The sequence below is a fragment of the Terrapene carolina genome, unplaced genomic scaffold (genome assembly GCF_002925995.2).
Source record: "Terrapene carolina triunguis isolate 2854851 unplaced genomic scaffold, T_m_triunguis-2.0 Scaffold714, whole genome shotgun sequence".
Taxonomy (NCBI): Eukaryota; Metazoa; Chordata; order Testudines; family Emydidae; genus Terrapene; species Terrapene triunguis.
In genome coordinates this window covers 13,257,554-13,271,222 of record NW_020665065.1, presented here as the reverse complement: position 1 = coordinate 13,271,222, position 13,669 = coordinate 13,257,554, and the positions used below count along the sequence as shown (strand labels likewise).

General features: G+C 44.0%; 1 protein-coding gene across 1 annotated transcript in view; it reads right to left on the bottom strand.

Annotated features, from left to right (window-relative positions):
• Positions 1-3,135: 3,135 nt before the first annotated feature.
• Positions 3,136-13,669, bottom strand: part of LOC113408057 (putative uncharacterized protein C1orf196) — a 117,156-nt gene continuing 106,622 nt past the window's right edge. The window contains exon 2 of the mRNA XM_026659966.1: positions 3,136-3,299. Within this exon, the coding sequence (XP_026515751.1) occupies positions 3,136-3,299 (164 nt within the window). The remainder of the gene's footprint in view (positions 3,300-13,669) is intronic.

The window sequence follows — 13,669 nt, the reverse complement described above, 5'->3', positions numbered from 1 at the left end:
ACTATCATCTCTATTTTACTAGTGGGGAAATTGAGGCACAGAGAGACTAAGTGACCTGCCCAAGGTCACAGAGGAAGTCTGTGCTGGAGCAGGGACTTGAACCCAGGTCTCAAGTCCCAGGTTCATACCCAAGCTGCTGCCTCTCATCCTGGCTCTGTTTTCCATCTCAACAGTAGGGATGAAAATACTTATTTTCCCCACCCTTTTATTTGTCTGTTTACATGGTGGGTTCTTCAGGGCAGGGGCTGGCTCTTACTATTTGTGCAGTGCCTAGCACAATAGGCCTCTGGGGCTTCCCAGCCCCAGGACAGTCTAAAGAAATAATACCAATATGGAAGGAAAAGGAGATCTCATAAAAGAAATGGAAATAATTACATTGGTGATTTTTTCCCCCTCCCGGGTAATGAGGACTACAGGGCGCCCTGCAATTGTGTTTACTACATACTTGATATGCACATACTGGAGGTGATGTTCCTATTTATGTAGTTCACTGCCAACATCATGATTTTTGATTCCCCACAGAGTGGTTGTTGGTTTTTAAGTATTTGAAGTTGTCACCTCGCCTGTTCCATCCTTTTAATCATCATTACCGCCTCCCATTTTGTCATCGTTCCAACTTTAAAATCCAAGGCAAACAATGTCCAGTTCTGCCTGGGAAGTGTTCCAGATGCATTATGAGGACACAGACGCTCTTGACATTTTCCCCATTGTTATTAGTGTTTCCTTAATCAGGCACAGTATCATAGGCAGCATTAATATGCATTCAGGGCAAACGATAGGCAATAAACCAATTCTCAGGTGCTAAAAAGGAGTTTGTATAAAAGTGGCTTATCAGCAGGTCCTTTCTTCTTCTTTTTTGGTGTCTATATTTATTTTATCTGCAATATGCAGATGTCACGAGAGCTCCTATCTGTTCTTGGATGTGCATACCTGGCTCCCACTGAAGCTACTTTTAACTGCAATGGGAGCTGCATTTCTGCAACTGATGGCAAAATTTAACCCTTAGTGTCTTTCATTTCTCTTGCCCCCTAGTGATATTTGCATAAGTTAAGGTACGGGGTCCGAGGCATAAGTGGAAGGGCCTTTGCCAAAGGTGTGCAGTGTTGCATTTGAGTACTGAACCCTCAAGAAAAAGAGTCCCAAATACAGCTTCATCCCTTGTTAACACACTGAGATCAGTAAGTGACCTTCTCCTAGAAAAAGGTGGAGTTTCCCAGTCCCACATGGCATTCTGGGAGCTGCAGTTCTGCTGGTGCCTCATTAACAATCATGAACAATCACAGCTGTGAAACTAAATCTATCTTCGAAGGAATAAAATGAAGGCATATAACTTGTCCACTGTTCTCCACATGCTTTATGTTAGGACTCCTGGAATGGAGTCCTCCACTGTGTGTCTGGTTCTGTACAAAAGTTCCTTGCAGTTCCAATGCCTAGTAAAGCTCTCCTCCACAACACTGCCTCGGTCACAGAAACAGAGCCACGGGCATATTTTGTGGAGTCCTGTGCAAAGTTAGATGTGAAGGCCCTCAGGCAGAACATCCATAACCCACACAGCTGGGAGGGATCGGATGCTGGCTGAGTTGAGGATGCTTGTTGGATGGTGAAGGAGGATTTTTGCAGCTGGGGAATGGTTCTTTCTGATTTTTTTGCCATTCCCTCCTCCCTTTACTCCAAGGACGGAGCATACTAAAGCCATGGGGGCATATGTGGCATACACCTGAATGCGTAGGCCCGACTCTACATAGAAATGTATTCAGCACTAAAATAGATGCATTATTGCTACCAGAGATTTCCAGCCCATCCTTTCTGTATAATGATACCTCGATTAGCTAAACTAATTAAGACCAAAGGGCTTTAACAGAGAGAGAGATGTGTTTGCTCAGATAACCACCAGGTTCCAAGTGAGAGGCTATGGGAGTAATACATGAAAGGAGTAGTTTTTTTCTATTTAAATTTCCCATTTAAGTACTTGTAAAAGCAAGTCACAGGAAACGGGTCCACAGAGTGAGCTGAAGTAAGTGAACAGTTTGGTTAACTGAGGTTTGGGTAATCATGTTTGTACACTATCTGCAGCAATCCACGTAGGTATTCCCACTGGCAACACAGGGTTAGCCATGGAATAGTGATGAGGAAAAGCCCCGGCTGAGAGGATGTTGTACATAATGCAGCTAATCCGTGCCGGAATAATTTCCTCCTCTTTTTGCAAACGGTTCTGTGTTTCCTTTTCTTGTTAGGGCCAGAATACTCCCTTTCATTTCTGTTCCTGGCAGTCACTGATTGGCACAGCTGAGCGGAGTTACCCATTGTCAGTCTGAAGAGAGGATGTGGTGAACAGGAATGAAAGGATTGGCATAACTTGGGGTGCCTGCATCACCCACGCCATATAAATTCTGAGTATCCTGTACACATCAAAGGTGAAGATAAAATGCACAAATGTTATGAACAATCAGAGGCCTTCTTGGTAGCAGACCCAGAATTTAGGACTTAGACAAAAGGGAAGGGAGACTGTTGTGTTTTCAAACAGCCATCCAACATAGGATGCCTTTTTCATTTGAAGATATATTTGTAAAGCTTAAAAGAGAGTTTAAAAAGGTATTGAATATTTTCAGAAGTTTCTTATATTTAGAGGGAATTACCCTGGGATATATTTACTGCGTACAGACTTTCTGAGAAATTCTTATGTACTAAGGTGAAAAGTCGCAATGAAACATCTGAAAAGTCATGAGTTCATGTGCAAGTCATAGTTTGGAGCATAGCTAAACCAAGCAATTATGTTATGTGCCTGCCACCCTTAAACTGGCATTCAGCACAGATGTTCAGTAGCAAACTGATTTTCGCTTTCATAGAAGAAATGCTAGATTACCATTGACAGGTAGATTACTCCATTTTCTTCTGTGACTTTAAAGTCATTTCCTATCCTAAATCCAACATGCTGGCCCATAACAATCCCAATAGTCTCTGAACCGAGATGTCCTTTCCATGGCTGTGAATTTCAGCGGTCTAAGTCAGTGTCAAACAAATGTAGGGGGCTGACATTTTTTTCACAGCTTAAACCTGCCATAAAAATGAAGCACAGCCTTTGGATCTGTGCAATGTGCATTCCCAGGTGTCTTAACAGATACAAGCTTATTGATTTCATACCTGTGCATCCATTAAGAGGTGTCTCATCAGCATCATGGAATTTTTCAGAGACTCTTTTTCACTGGGCAAGAAAGCATCTTTGTCCTCATCCAGCATTTTTGACTTGTTCACGATAAAATGCGAGAGCTGGTCATTTAGGGTATGCATAGACTGCACAGCTATGGGGAGAGAGAAAGAAAACAAAGAGCACTGAAACCATACAGGAGGATTGGCTGGAATCACTGGAAACATTTTAAATTTCCAAAGGATGGGCTGATGCTACCATCATTCTGGACTAGGATGACCAGATAGTGAGTGTGAAAAATTGAGACAAGGGGAGGGAGGAAATAGAAGCCCATACAAAAAAAAAAGCCCCAAATATCGGGACTGTCCCTATAAAATCGGGACATCTGGTCACCCTATTCTGGACTAGCTAATTAACCGAGGGTTAAAGCATACATATTAGCAGTTGAGACAATAGTATGTTACGTTAGATGAAATAATTGACTAAAGGAAGCAGAGCCATCTACACCAGTACTGTATTTAGAGTCTACGAGTGAGTCACTAGCAATAACATCACATGTGCAATAGATGCTGTTACTCCATTCCATATGCTACAATGTACCGTTACATAATAAGGCTACTAAAGGCTAATTTAGCATTTAATTTCCATGCAAAAGCCCTGGCATAGTGCTGTGATGAGAAGCTAGACAGAAACTCATGTGAATGCACCAAACTGTTCACTTTTCCCCCTGAAGATTTCCTTACTTACACATTGTGCTGTATTTGACCTTCCTTTCTGATGGACCTATACTAAACACAGCTATAATATTTAGAGCTCCTTATGTAGACAGAATTTCATGGGGATTTAGAAGGTTGGCAGAAACCCATATAGTCTCCCCCTTCTTCTACCGGCAGTGACTATACAGGTACCATACTAGCACCTCTGAAGCTGAGACATGCCTAAATCAAAATGCCAGATCCAAATGTCTGCTAACTTTGGGGATGTCTGACCTGGATCCCAATGATGGGACTTGGAACCATCTCCACTCTAAAAGTTGAGACATTTGGTTCAATCAAGCAACCAAACAACTATTCCTTAAAATCTTTCTAGTCTGCAATGTCTGGCTTGATGTTTCACAACAGGCGGTTTTCTTGGTAGATTCCTAGAACTTCTGACTTCTCCCCATGCCAGGATTTTATAGACCTCTAACATATCTCCCCTTAGTCATCTCTTTCCTAAGATGAACAGTCCCAGTCTTTTTAATCTTGTCTCATATAGAAGTTGTTCCATACCCCTAATCATTTTTGTTGCCCTTCTCTGTACTTTTTCCAGTTCTAATATACCTTATTTGAGATGGGGTGACCAGAACTGCACACAGTATTCAAGGTGTAGGAGTACCATGGATTTATATAGTAGCATTATGATATTTTCTGTCTTCTTATCTATCCCTTTCCTAATGGTTGCTAACATTCTGTGAACTTTTTTTGACTGCTGCTGCACAGTGAGCAGATGTTTTCGGAGAACTATCCGCAATGACTCCAAGATCTCTTTCTTGAATGGTAGCAGCTAATTTAGACCCCATCACTTTGTATGCATAGTTGGGATTATGTTTTCCAATGTGCGTTACTTCGTGTAATACCACCTTCCTCCTCTGTATGCCAGCACTTCCTCTTTTCACCCCCAGCTGAAAACAGAAAGTGAAGTTAATGGAATATGGACAAATATGGCACACGGCTTGTATTCCACAGCAAGGCCCTATACTGTTTTAGAAGCCTGTTCATTTTTAATGAGAGTTATGGGGTAATTTCAGGGCTTGTGCTAACTGCTGCATTGATAGCCCAGGAGAAGGAAGTCTTCTTCATCACAGAATAGCTACAGCGTGGGAAGCAGCAGTGGAAGATTTCCTCATCCTGCCCTGCCATTGTGCCTCAGTCCTGACCTGAAGGGACCCCTTCTAGGGGTGAAAAGGGAGTCCAGTGCTCCATTCATTCTTTGACTTCTCTGCTGAGAGTCCAGATAAAAGATGTGAAACACAATGGTGGCTTTTGTGATTGGGAACTGGACTCCACCTGGCAATCTAGAGGTGAAAATCTCCTTATCCCATTACCAAGCGTAGGCAGTCCAGTTCCCTATATGAACAGCCTCTTACACAGATACTTTCGCAGCACCAGAAGTTCATTCTCTTAAGATTAAGAGCATGACACCACGGGCAAATGGATAATAAAACAGTAGGGTTATTATCTATGTATGTTTAATCATTACCACCTACACCTGAATGAGTATTTAGGGCTTTACATCACAGAGTAGACAGCACAATTCATAGGTTGGGAATGCTCAGTTGTAAGGTTCAACATTTTGTTACAAAATAATATTTTTGACTAATGTATTATACTAGCATCTAGAGGCCCCAACTGAGACCAAAGTATCTTTGTGCTAAGCACTGTGAATATACATAAGATAAAATCTCAGCCCCAAAGTGCTTACAAATCTAAACAGACAGAGGGCAGGAAGGAAAACAGAGGCACACTATAGGGGTGAAGTGAGCGACTGGCACACGGTCATACAGCAGGAAGTGTCAGCACTGTGATTAGAACCCAGGGCTCCCGGCTCCAAGTTTGGTGACCTAGTCACTAGACCAGGCTGCACAACAGGATGATAAAGAGAGACAGAGAGGGGGAAAAATAGAGAGTGTATGAATTGCAGGTGGCAGAACTAGAGCAAGAAAACCAATAAAACTCTACAAAATTGTGCCTCAGTTTGTTATGCTGAATAACAGGACATGCAATATTAATCTACCTTTAGCAATCTAGGGCCAAACCCAGATGTTGTATGTGGGGGAATTCTGCCCCTGCTCCTTTTTCATGTAAAAATGCATCAGATGCAACATGTTCATGGCTCACTGAGGTCCCCAAGCAAATGCACTTTATTATATTGTAATGTATATGAACCATAATGATATGAACTAATGATCAAATTTATCTCTGCATAATAAAAGCCTTTGTGATTCCACATACTGGAAAAATCTATGATGCAATTTGCATTTAAACCATCGCAAGTTTTGAGTTTTCATCTTTACTGTACGTCCGTTAAATAAATGAGCCTAAAATTATTCTTCGGTGTATCTTTTTTTCTAGTTTCATGCAGTAAAACCCTCTGCTAAGCTTTCAGTTGATGGTAGCACATTATTCTGAACTGTGCTTCAGCTGCGTATAATGTACATTTGCCAGTCCTGATTTGCCAAGGTTGTTTATGAATTAGGAATTGTGTGTAGAGTACTCTGACAATCTGACTTTAAAAACGCTAAGCAATGACATTTAGAAAAGGAAGTACTTCTTCACACAATGCACAGTCAATCTGTAGAATTTGTTACCAGGGGATGTTGTAAAGCTTAAAAGTATATATGGGTTCAAAAAAGAATTAGATATGTTCATGGAGCAAAGGTCCATTATTGGCCAAGATGGTCAGGGATGCAACCCCATGCTCTGGGTGTTCTAAGTCTCTAATTGCCAGATGCTGGGTGTGGATCACTCGATAACTGCCTGTTCCGTTCATTCCCTCTGAAGCATCCGGCATGGCCACTGTCGGAAGACAGGATACTGGGCTAGATGGACCATTGATCTATCCAGTATGGCCGTTCTTATGTCTATACACAAGGTATCCCATACATTAAGGGGGGTAGTGGTGGACTGGTTGATAACATGAGCCAAAGCTTCTCCTGGGTCTAGGAGCTTCTAACACATGTATGTGCATCGCTATGGTAATATAAATTGTTCGAGCGCCGTGAAATATTATTTCCAATGTAATGTTAAAGGGGGGCAGGCAGCTGGATTAAAACTAAATTAAAATCTTATTTGAAGGCGAGATACATTATGATAAAGCTGCCCATGGTCACAAGCCAGCGGAATTACTTAATACTGAAAATTCGCATTTACATTTGAATGCTATCCACCCCATCACCCAAGTCAAAAGCCGTAATGGGAATAAAATGTACATGGGCTCTTCTGCGTGTGATTGGAACCAGCTAAGGGGATGTGTTTGAGGTTCTAATAATTTAACCCAGCTGTGGACACAACAGCCTCTCCACATTACTACAGGGAAGACAGTTAATAGATGCCTTGTCTTTTGTGTGTTAAGAAGCATCTAGGAAATTTAGTGGCAGGGTCGGGCGGTGCCTCAAGAAGTCTGAAGAACCACTTTGATTCCCAAAGTGTCAATGACGATCCAAACCTTTTAAAGTTCCTTCCAAAACTGGCAACTCTCTTACCCACCCCACCTCCCCTCTTTCCTCTTCCTCCTTTATGTGAAATAGAACAAAGAGCCTTTGAGTATGGAGGATTTAGAAAGGTTCTTATGGTTTGCGCACTGGCGTACCTTGTGCCTTGTATTGTTTTCATAAATAGTTGGCATTAGGGGCCTGGAGCATTGGATGGACATATTTTAAATAGTAATATCAATAATATGCTGGATCATGACTTTGGAATGACTGGGGCCAGAAGCCAAATAATCCATTCCGGGGTTTACATGTGCTCCTGTGTGCACTGAGATAGGATTTGGAGAGATTCAGCTATACAGGGCGCAGAATAGCACACATTCAGTAAAGCTTCCCATTCTTGGCTCTTGATAGTGTCCTACCCTGTGTGGGGACATAAGTGGGTAGTGGGCAAAGGGGAACAAGATGCCTCCCTCCCAGAGCCCTTCTCCTGGGCACAAATGCAGCCCCCAGCACAGCACTTCTCCCCCACAGAGCCTCCTGGGAGGTGGCAAGAAGGGGCAGGACCATCCGCACATCCATGAACATGCACTGACACACACACATGCCCGTCACACGCAGACACACCCTGCATTCCCATAAAAGGGTGGCAGAGCTGCTACTGCCACATGTATTTCCCAGGCGGAATTCTGTCTGACTCAGCCAGAATTTCCTCCAGGAATCCTGTTGCAGTGCATCCCCTCCACCATGGACTGAGGCTTTAAAGCCACTGTCTGGTTCTTCTTTTGTTTTAATTTGAGGCTTTGGAACATCTGATATACAATAAAGCTTTGCCTCCTCCTGTGACCAAGAGCAAACGGCGCTCCAGGCTATCCTTGCGGGTGACTGTAGTAGTTGTGGAGTCCTGCCTGGCCATTGCTGCCATCCTTTCAGGAAGCTGCATGGCCAAAGAGCCTCTGACGCAGGATCCTGTACACTAGAGCAGCTCTCCTTCTTACTCTGTAACGCGGCTGCCTGGGCTACCTGACCTATTTACAGAGCTGTCATCAATAAGAGCCTGCAAGTACTTTGAGGTTTCAGGTCATTACATTGTAGACAGTGAGGATAAATTTTGTGCACGGTGCAACCGTTAGAGAAGCACATAACCTCCAAAAAAACATGATGCATTCGAAGGGGAAGGAATGAGGGCAAGCCATGGTCTCTTTGAGCCAGTGGCAAATTTCCCCCCTGACTTCAATGGGACCAAGATTTGACCCGTCGAATCTGTGGTGGGGACTGATGTTCCTGGGTGGCAAAAGTCCATATGCTGGAAAATCCCCTCTCTCGTTCCTCACTGTGCAAAGAGCGGCTCCTGTGTTCATGCAGAGGGTATATGAGGCCGCTAGCAGGAGCTCACTCCCCAAAGGGAACATGAAACAATTCTTTTTAACATGCAACACCAACACCACCAACAGAAGAAACCCAGGAGGAGGAGTTCACCTGCCCCTCTGCTCCAGGCAAGCTTTGGGCTTCTCCTTCTCCTTGCCATCTACTCTGGGTTTGTTTTGGGAAGATTGCTGGTGCCTGCTTTTTCTCCATAGGCCCTTACCCCTTGTTCTAACTGCCCCCTCTTCTCATTGCACACAACATCGCAATATCCTCCTCCACAGTTAGGGAAGGCCCAAGTGTGCATCTCAACTTGCCCAAAGTGAGCTCAGGGCTGGGGCAGAGGGTTGGGGTGCGGGAGGGAGTTAGGCCTCTGGGCTGGGGATGAGGAGTTTGGGGTGCAAGAGGGACTCCGGGTTTGGGGGGGCTCAGGGCTGAGGCAGGGGATTGGGGCACGGGGTTGGGGCGCAGACTTACCTCCGGCAGCTCCCGGTCAGCGGCACAGCGGGGGTGCTAAGGCAGGCTTTCCGCCTGTCCTGGCACCACCGACCGCGCTGCACCCCGGAAGCAGCCAGAAGCAGGTCCAGCTCCTAGACGGAGGTGCACAAGCAACTCCACATGACTCTCACCCGCAGTCACTGCCCCTTCACCCAGTTCCCATTGGCTGGCAACCGGCCAATGGGAGTGCGGAGCCGGTGCTCAGGACGGGGGCAGCACACAGAGCCCCATGGCTCCCCTTCCTAGGAGCCGCACCTGCTGCTGGCCACTTCCGGGGCACAGCACGGTGTCAGAAAAGGTAGGCACTAGTCTGCTTTAGCTGGGCAGCACCACCAACGGGACTTTTAACTGTTCTGACTTCAGTTGGGGCCTCTATGTGCTACTGTAATACACAAGTGAACAATAATAAAACATTCTGAAGTAGCAGACCACATAACTAATGAGAAACCTAGTTTGAAAGATGGGCTAATTATCAGCAGCTTCAGATTCTCCAGAAATCCAGAGCTCTTCTAGAAACTCATTCAGTATTAAAACGATTGAATCATGTATCTTCGGAACTTTCAAGGTAGCGCAAGGCAGCATCATGACAAATACTTCAGCTGAGATTATTGATGTGGGAGGATAATATATTACGCTGGACATGAAGCTAGCCATGCTTTCAGCAGCTCTTGTGATTAGGTTTTAAGTGATATACGACTGTCAGCACACATGGGGATTTTTCCCAGCACCACAATTTTTCCTCCGCCTTCACAGCACAGTTTGTCAGGTGCATTATGGTGGAATCTGAGCCTTCTTTTGTAGCATCAAATATTGGTCACAGTCAGAGGCAGGAGTGCAGAGTAAGGATTTGACACATTCACTATGGTAAATCCTATATCTAACATTTTCAAGCCTGGTTTGTTCTTAAAGCCATACTTAGGCTCTTAAAAAAAGAAGTGGCCCTGATTTTCAGAGGTGATGAGCAGCCCCATCTCTTTTTTCAGCTTGCTGGAAATTTATTGGCTAGAACTGAGCAAAAGAATCGGAATTCCCACCCCACAGGGAAATGCCACAATTTCAACATTTTTTCCATCACAAATCAGAATGAAAAGCTAAACTATTGATGTATCACATGGAACACTAAGGTTAGAAACATTTTGATTAGGAAACAGAATGATTTTTGGGCTTTTTGGGGGCTTTTGGGATCAAAACTCAATATTTCCAAATTGAAATATTTCATTTCAGTTTGTTGGACTGACATGGAATGTCTCAAATGCCGTCAGTGCCACATTAACTGCATCTCCCTATAGTGCCACATTGCCTCACAGGAGCTGTGGTTCAGTTACCTGATGCCACCATTCACCCCTATGGAGGGTCCCACTCCCTGTCTGTCCTATATATCCCATGATGCACCTGCCGCCATATAACTTCCATGAACCACCACACAGCAAAGGCCACATCTGCACTTGGAGATAGAGGTCCGATTCCTAGTGTAGCCATGGTAACACAGGCTGTGGTGAGCAGCGGATGAGCTAACTGCCCCGAGTATGTACCCATGGGGTGCAGGCGTGTTTGTGTGTGGAGTGGCTAGCTGCTGGCTGCTGTGCATGCTACTACTGCTGCACTACTGTTTATCTCCCCATCTTGAAGCAAAAATGCACAATTATCCAAAAGCCTCTGGTTTTAGATGGATATCTGCTTTAAAATATCTAAAGAAAAACAGTCGGGTGTGCATTTCTTTTCTTTTTTAAATACCTACCCAAGGTATTATAGAGATAAAACGGCTAGGGTTGAAATTTTCTAAGTTGTCTACTGTTTTGGACCCCCAACTCCCATTAATTTTCATGGGAATTGACTGTCCAAATTCCCTAGGAGGCAGCTTTGAATATCTCAGTCTAAATGCTTAGTGCTCTTCCGATGCAGAATCAACAAACAGGAGGAGCAGAGAATCCCTAGCAAACTCTGTCCTGCAGCTGTGCTGACATAAAATGGAGTAGATGAACTAATAGGAAGTAAATAAGAACGCTGTGTTCATTTCAGCTGAAAACAGAGGGCTTGCCAACTGGAAAAGGATAAAATGGATAAGGGGAAAATATTGTCTTTTTTTTTTTTTGGAGGGAGTATTAGAACAATGGAAAGGAAAGTCTCATTAAATATTATAAAAAAGAGTAGTGGACTGGCACAGGGACTGGCAAATAGATTTAGGGAACTTGTCTAAGGAACCAGTTATCTATATGACCCTGTGAAGCAGCGACGGAGAGTGAGATGCCACAAGAGGAGGGCACCCTGCTGATGGACAGAGCTAATTCCTGGAGCAACCAGCAGGAGGCACCACAACCCATTACAGACCCCAATCATGTAATTAGCTCCATTACAGGGAGACCTCTACCCCCACAAATAACTCATGGAAGAATCAGGCCCTAAGTCACCAGTTTAAATCTGACCTCTGACAACAGTGATTGCAGTTCACTACTACTATAAAAAATAGCTCTGTAGAGCGTGTCAGGCATAGTAACCCTGGCAACCAAGTCCAGTGCTTACCAGGAAAGGTTGCGTAAAACAGCCACAAAGCATTTGAAAAATTCAGTTCGAGGGTTGCAAGTTGCAACAGATGTAGACCCAGCCAGAGAGAGAGCGATAAGAGGCTTAGACTCTTTTAGAAGAATCCTCTATTGTCTAGTTGATGAAGAACGGCCAAAATACCTTCCATTTTGTATGTACTCATAGCCAGGGCTTTCACAACCGCTCAGAAGACTAAGATTGTAACCTACAGCGTCTGTGGCACCTATTTGGAGAGAACCCAGCGTTTCGGATCAGAAGTCTTATAGCTTGCTAGTGTGTTTCTAGCGTTTGCTTTGTTATTCTGGGGCCATGTCAGGCAAGTTCTGGCTAGATAAAAAAGGTGATCAAAGGTGATGAGGAAAATGTAGAAGGTCTGCTGCTAGTCAGGATGCTATTGTTTTCTCCTGAGTACATAAGATCTTGGGAGACTTGCACCCTTTGGGTTGGGAGACCAGACCCTGGATACTGCCAGGGTTCAGATAAAATCCAATCCCAGAATTCCCACTCAGGTGGTATCCGAAACTGGACAGGCCCACTGAGAAGTCAACCCTCCTCTCATTCCACATGAACAGCTTGCTCTATGATTCACTCTTGCTTCTTGGGGGTTCCTCTTTAGTCCATGTCGTGCCATCATGATACTAAGCAGGTGAAAGTCCTGTGATTTGAATCATTGGAGGGAGCTTTCCATTCATCCACTATTAAGCAGTCCTGTCAAGGCCAAAGTGAAGGAACTCTGAATAGCTCCAGTCATCTGCAATGATGCAAAGATTCCTGATGCATTGATTGGTCTGGGGCAGGCATTAATACAGCTAATAAATCAACACATACAAGCAGCAGATTATAAAATTCACACTTGTTCCAAAGGAAATTAACACACTCTGTCCTTCATTTCTCTGCCATCCACCTTGGCAATCAACAAGATTAGCACAAATTTTGCTCCAAATTACATATCTACCATGACACCCATCCCACACATTAAAGCTGAAAGGGGCAGTTTGTTAGTGTACACTATTCCAGCTCACCTTCTTTGACAATCCCAGTCATAAGCAACAGACCTGGAATAGTTTGAGTCCCTGGAATTATGTGATCTCTTGAATAGGGCATGGGACATGAAAAACAGGAGAGCTCGGTTCTATTCCTGCTTTGCCACTGACGCAGGTGACGTTTGGCAAGCCACTTCAGCCCTCCCTCTGCCTCAGTTTACCCATTTGTCAAATGAGGATAAGTATACTGACTTTCCTTTGATCTAGATGTGAGAGAGCACTGCAAATGCTAGGCACTGGTATTATCAGCACTGAGTCAGCCCTTCACCTTTCTGAGGTGGATAAAGGGCTTTCAGGAACCATGCTGCCCAGAGGTCCTGGGAGACCAAGGAACACCATGGAGGGAGCCAGTCCTGCCTGGAAACCGCCTCTGAGCAGACCAGTGCAGACTGAGGCTGGGTTCTCTTCTGAGCCACCCAGGCTTTCAGTCCTCAAAGACCCCTCCACAGCATGAAGAAATGAAAGCTGATCTGAGGAGTGAACTTCATAGAGTTCGGTGTATTTTCTCTCTGCCTCTTCCATGAGGAATATATGTACTTGAGGCTCTTGGGTTTTATGGGGCCTGATCCAAAGCTCACAGCAATCAGTGATAAGATTGTCATACAGTCTAGAAAGACGAGAGGGTTGGGAATTTTTTGACAACATATTTCTTCATCAGAAAATGCCGATTTGTCGAAACCAAACTTTTTGTGGGAAAGGGTTGGTCCTGACAAACTTTTGGACTCCAAAAAAATTGGAAAGACCTTTTTGAAATGGTCAAAATGAAACACAACATTTTTTCAAAATGACAAATTCCAGTTTTCCAGTTCAAAATGAATGTTTGTTTTGAAATTAAAACTAAATTATAATAAAAATATTTTTAAAAATAAAAACTGGCCAAAATAGAAA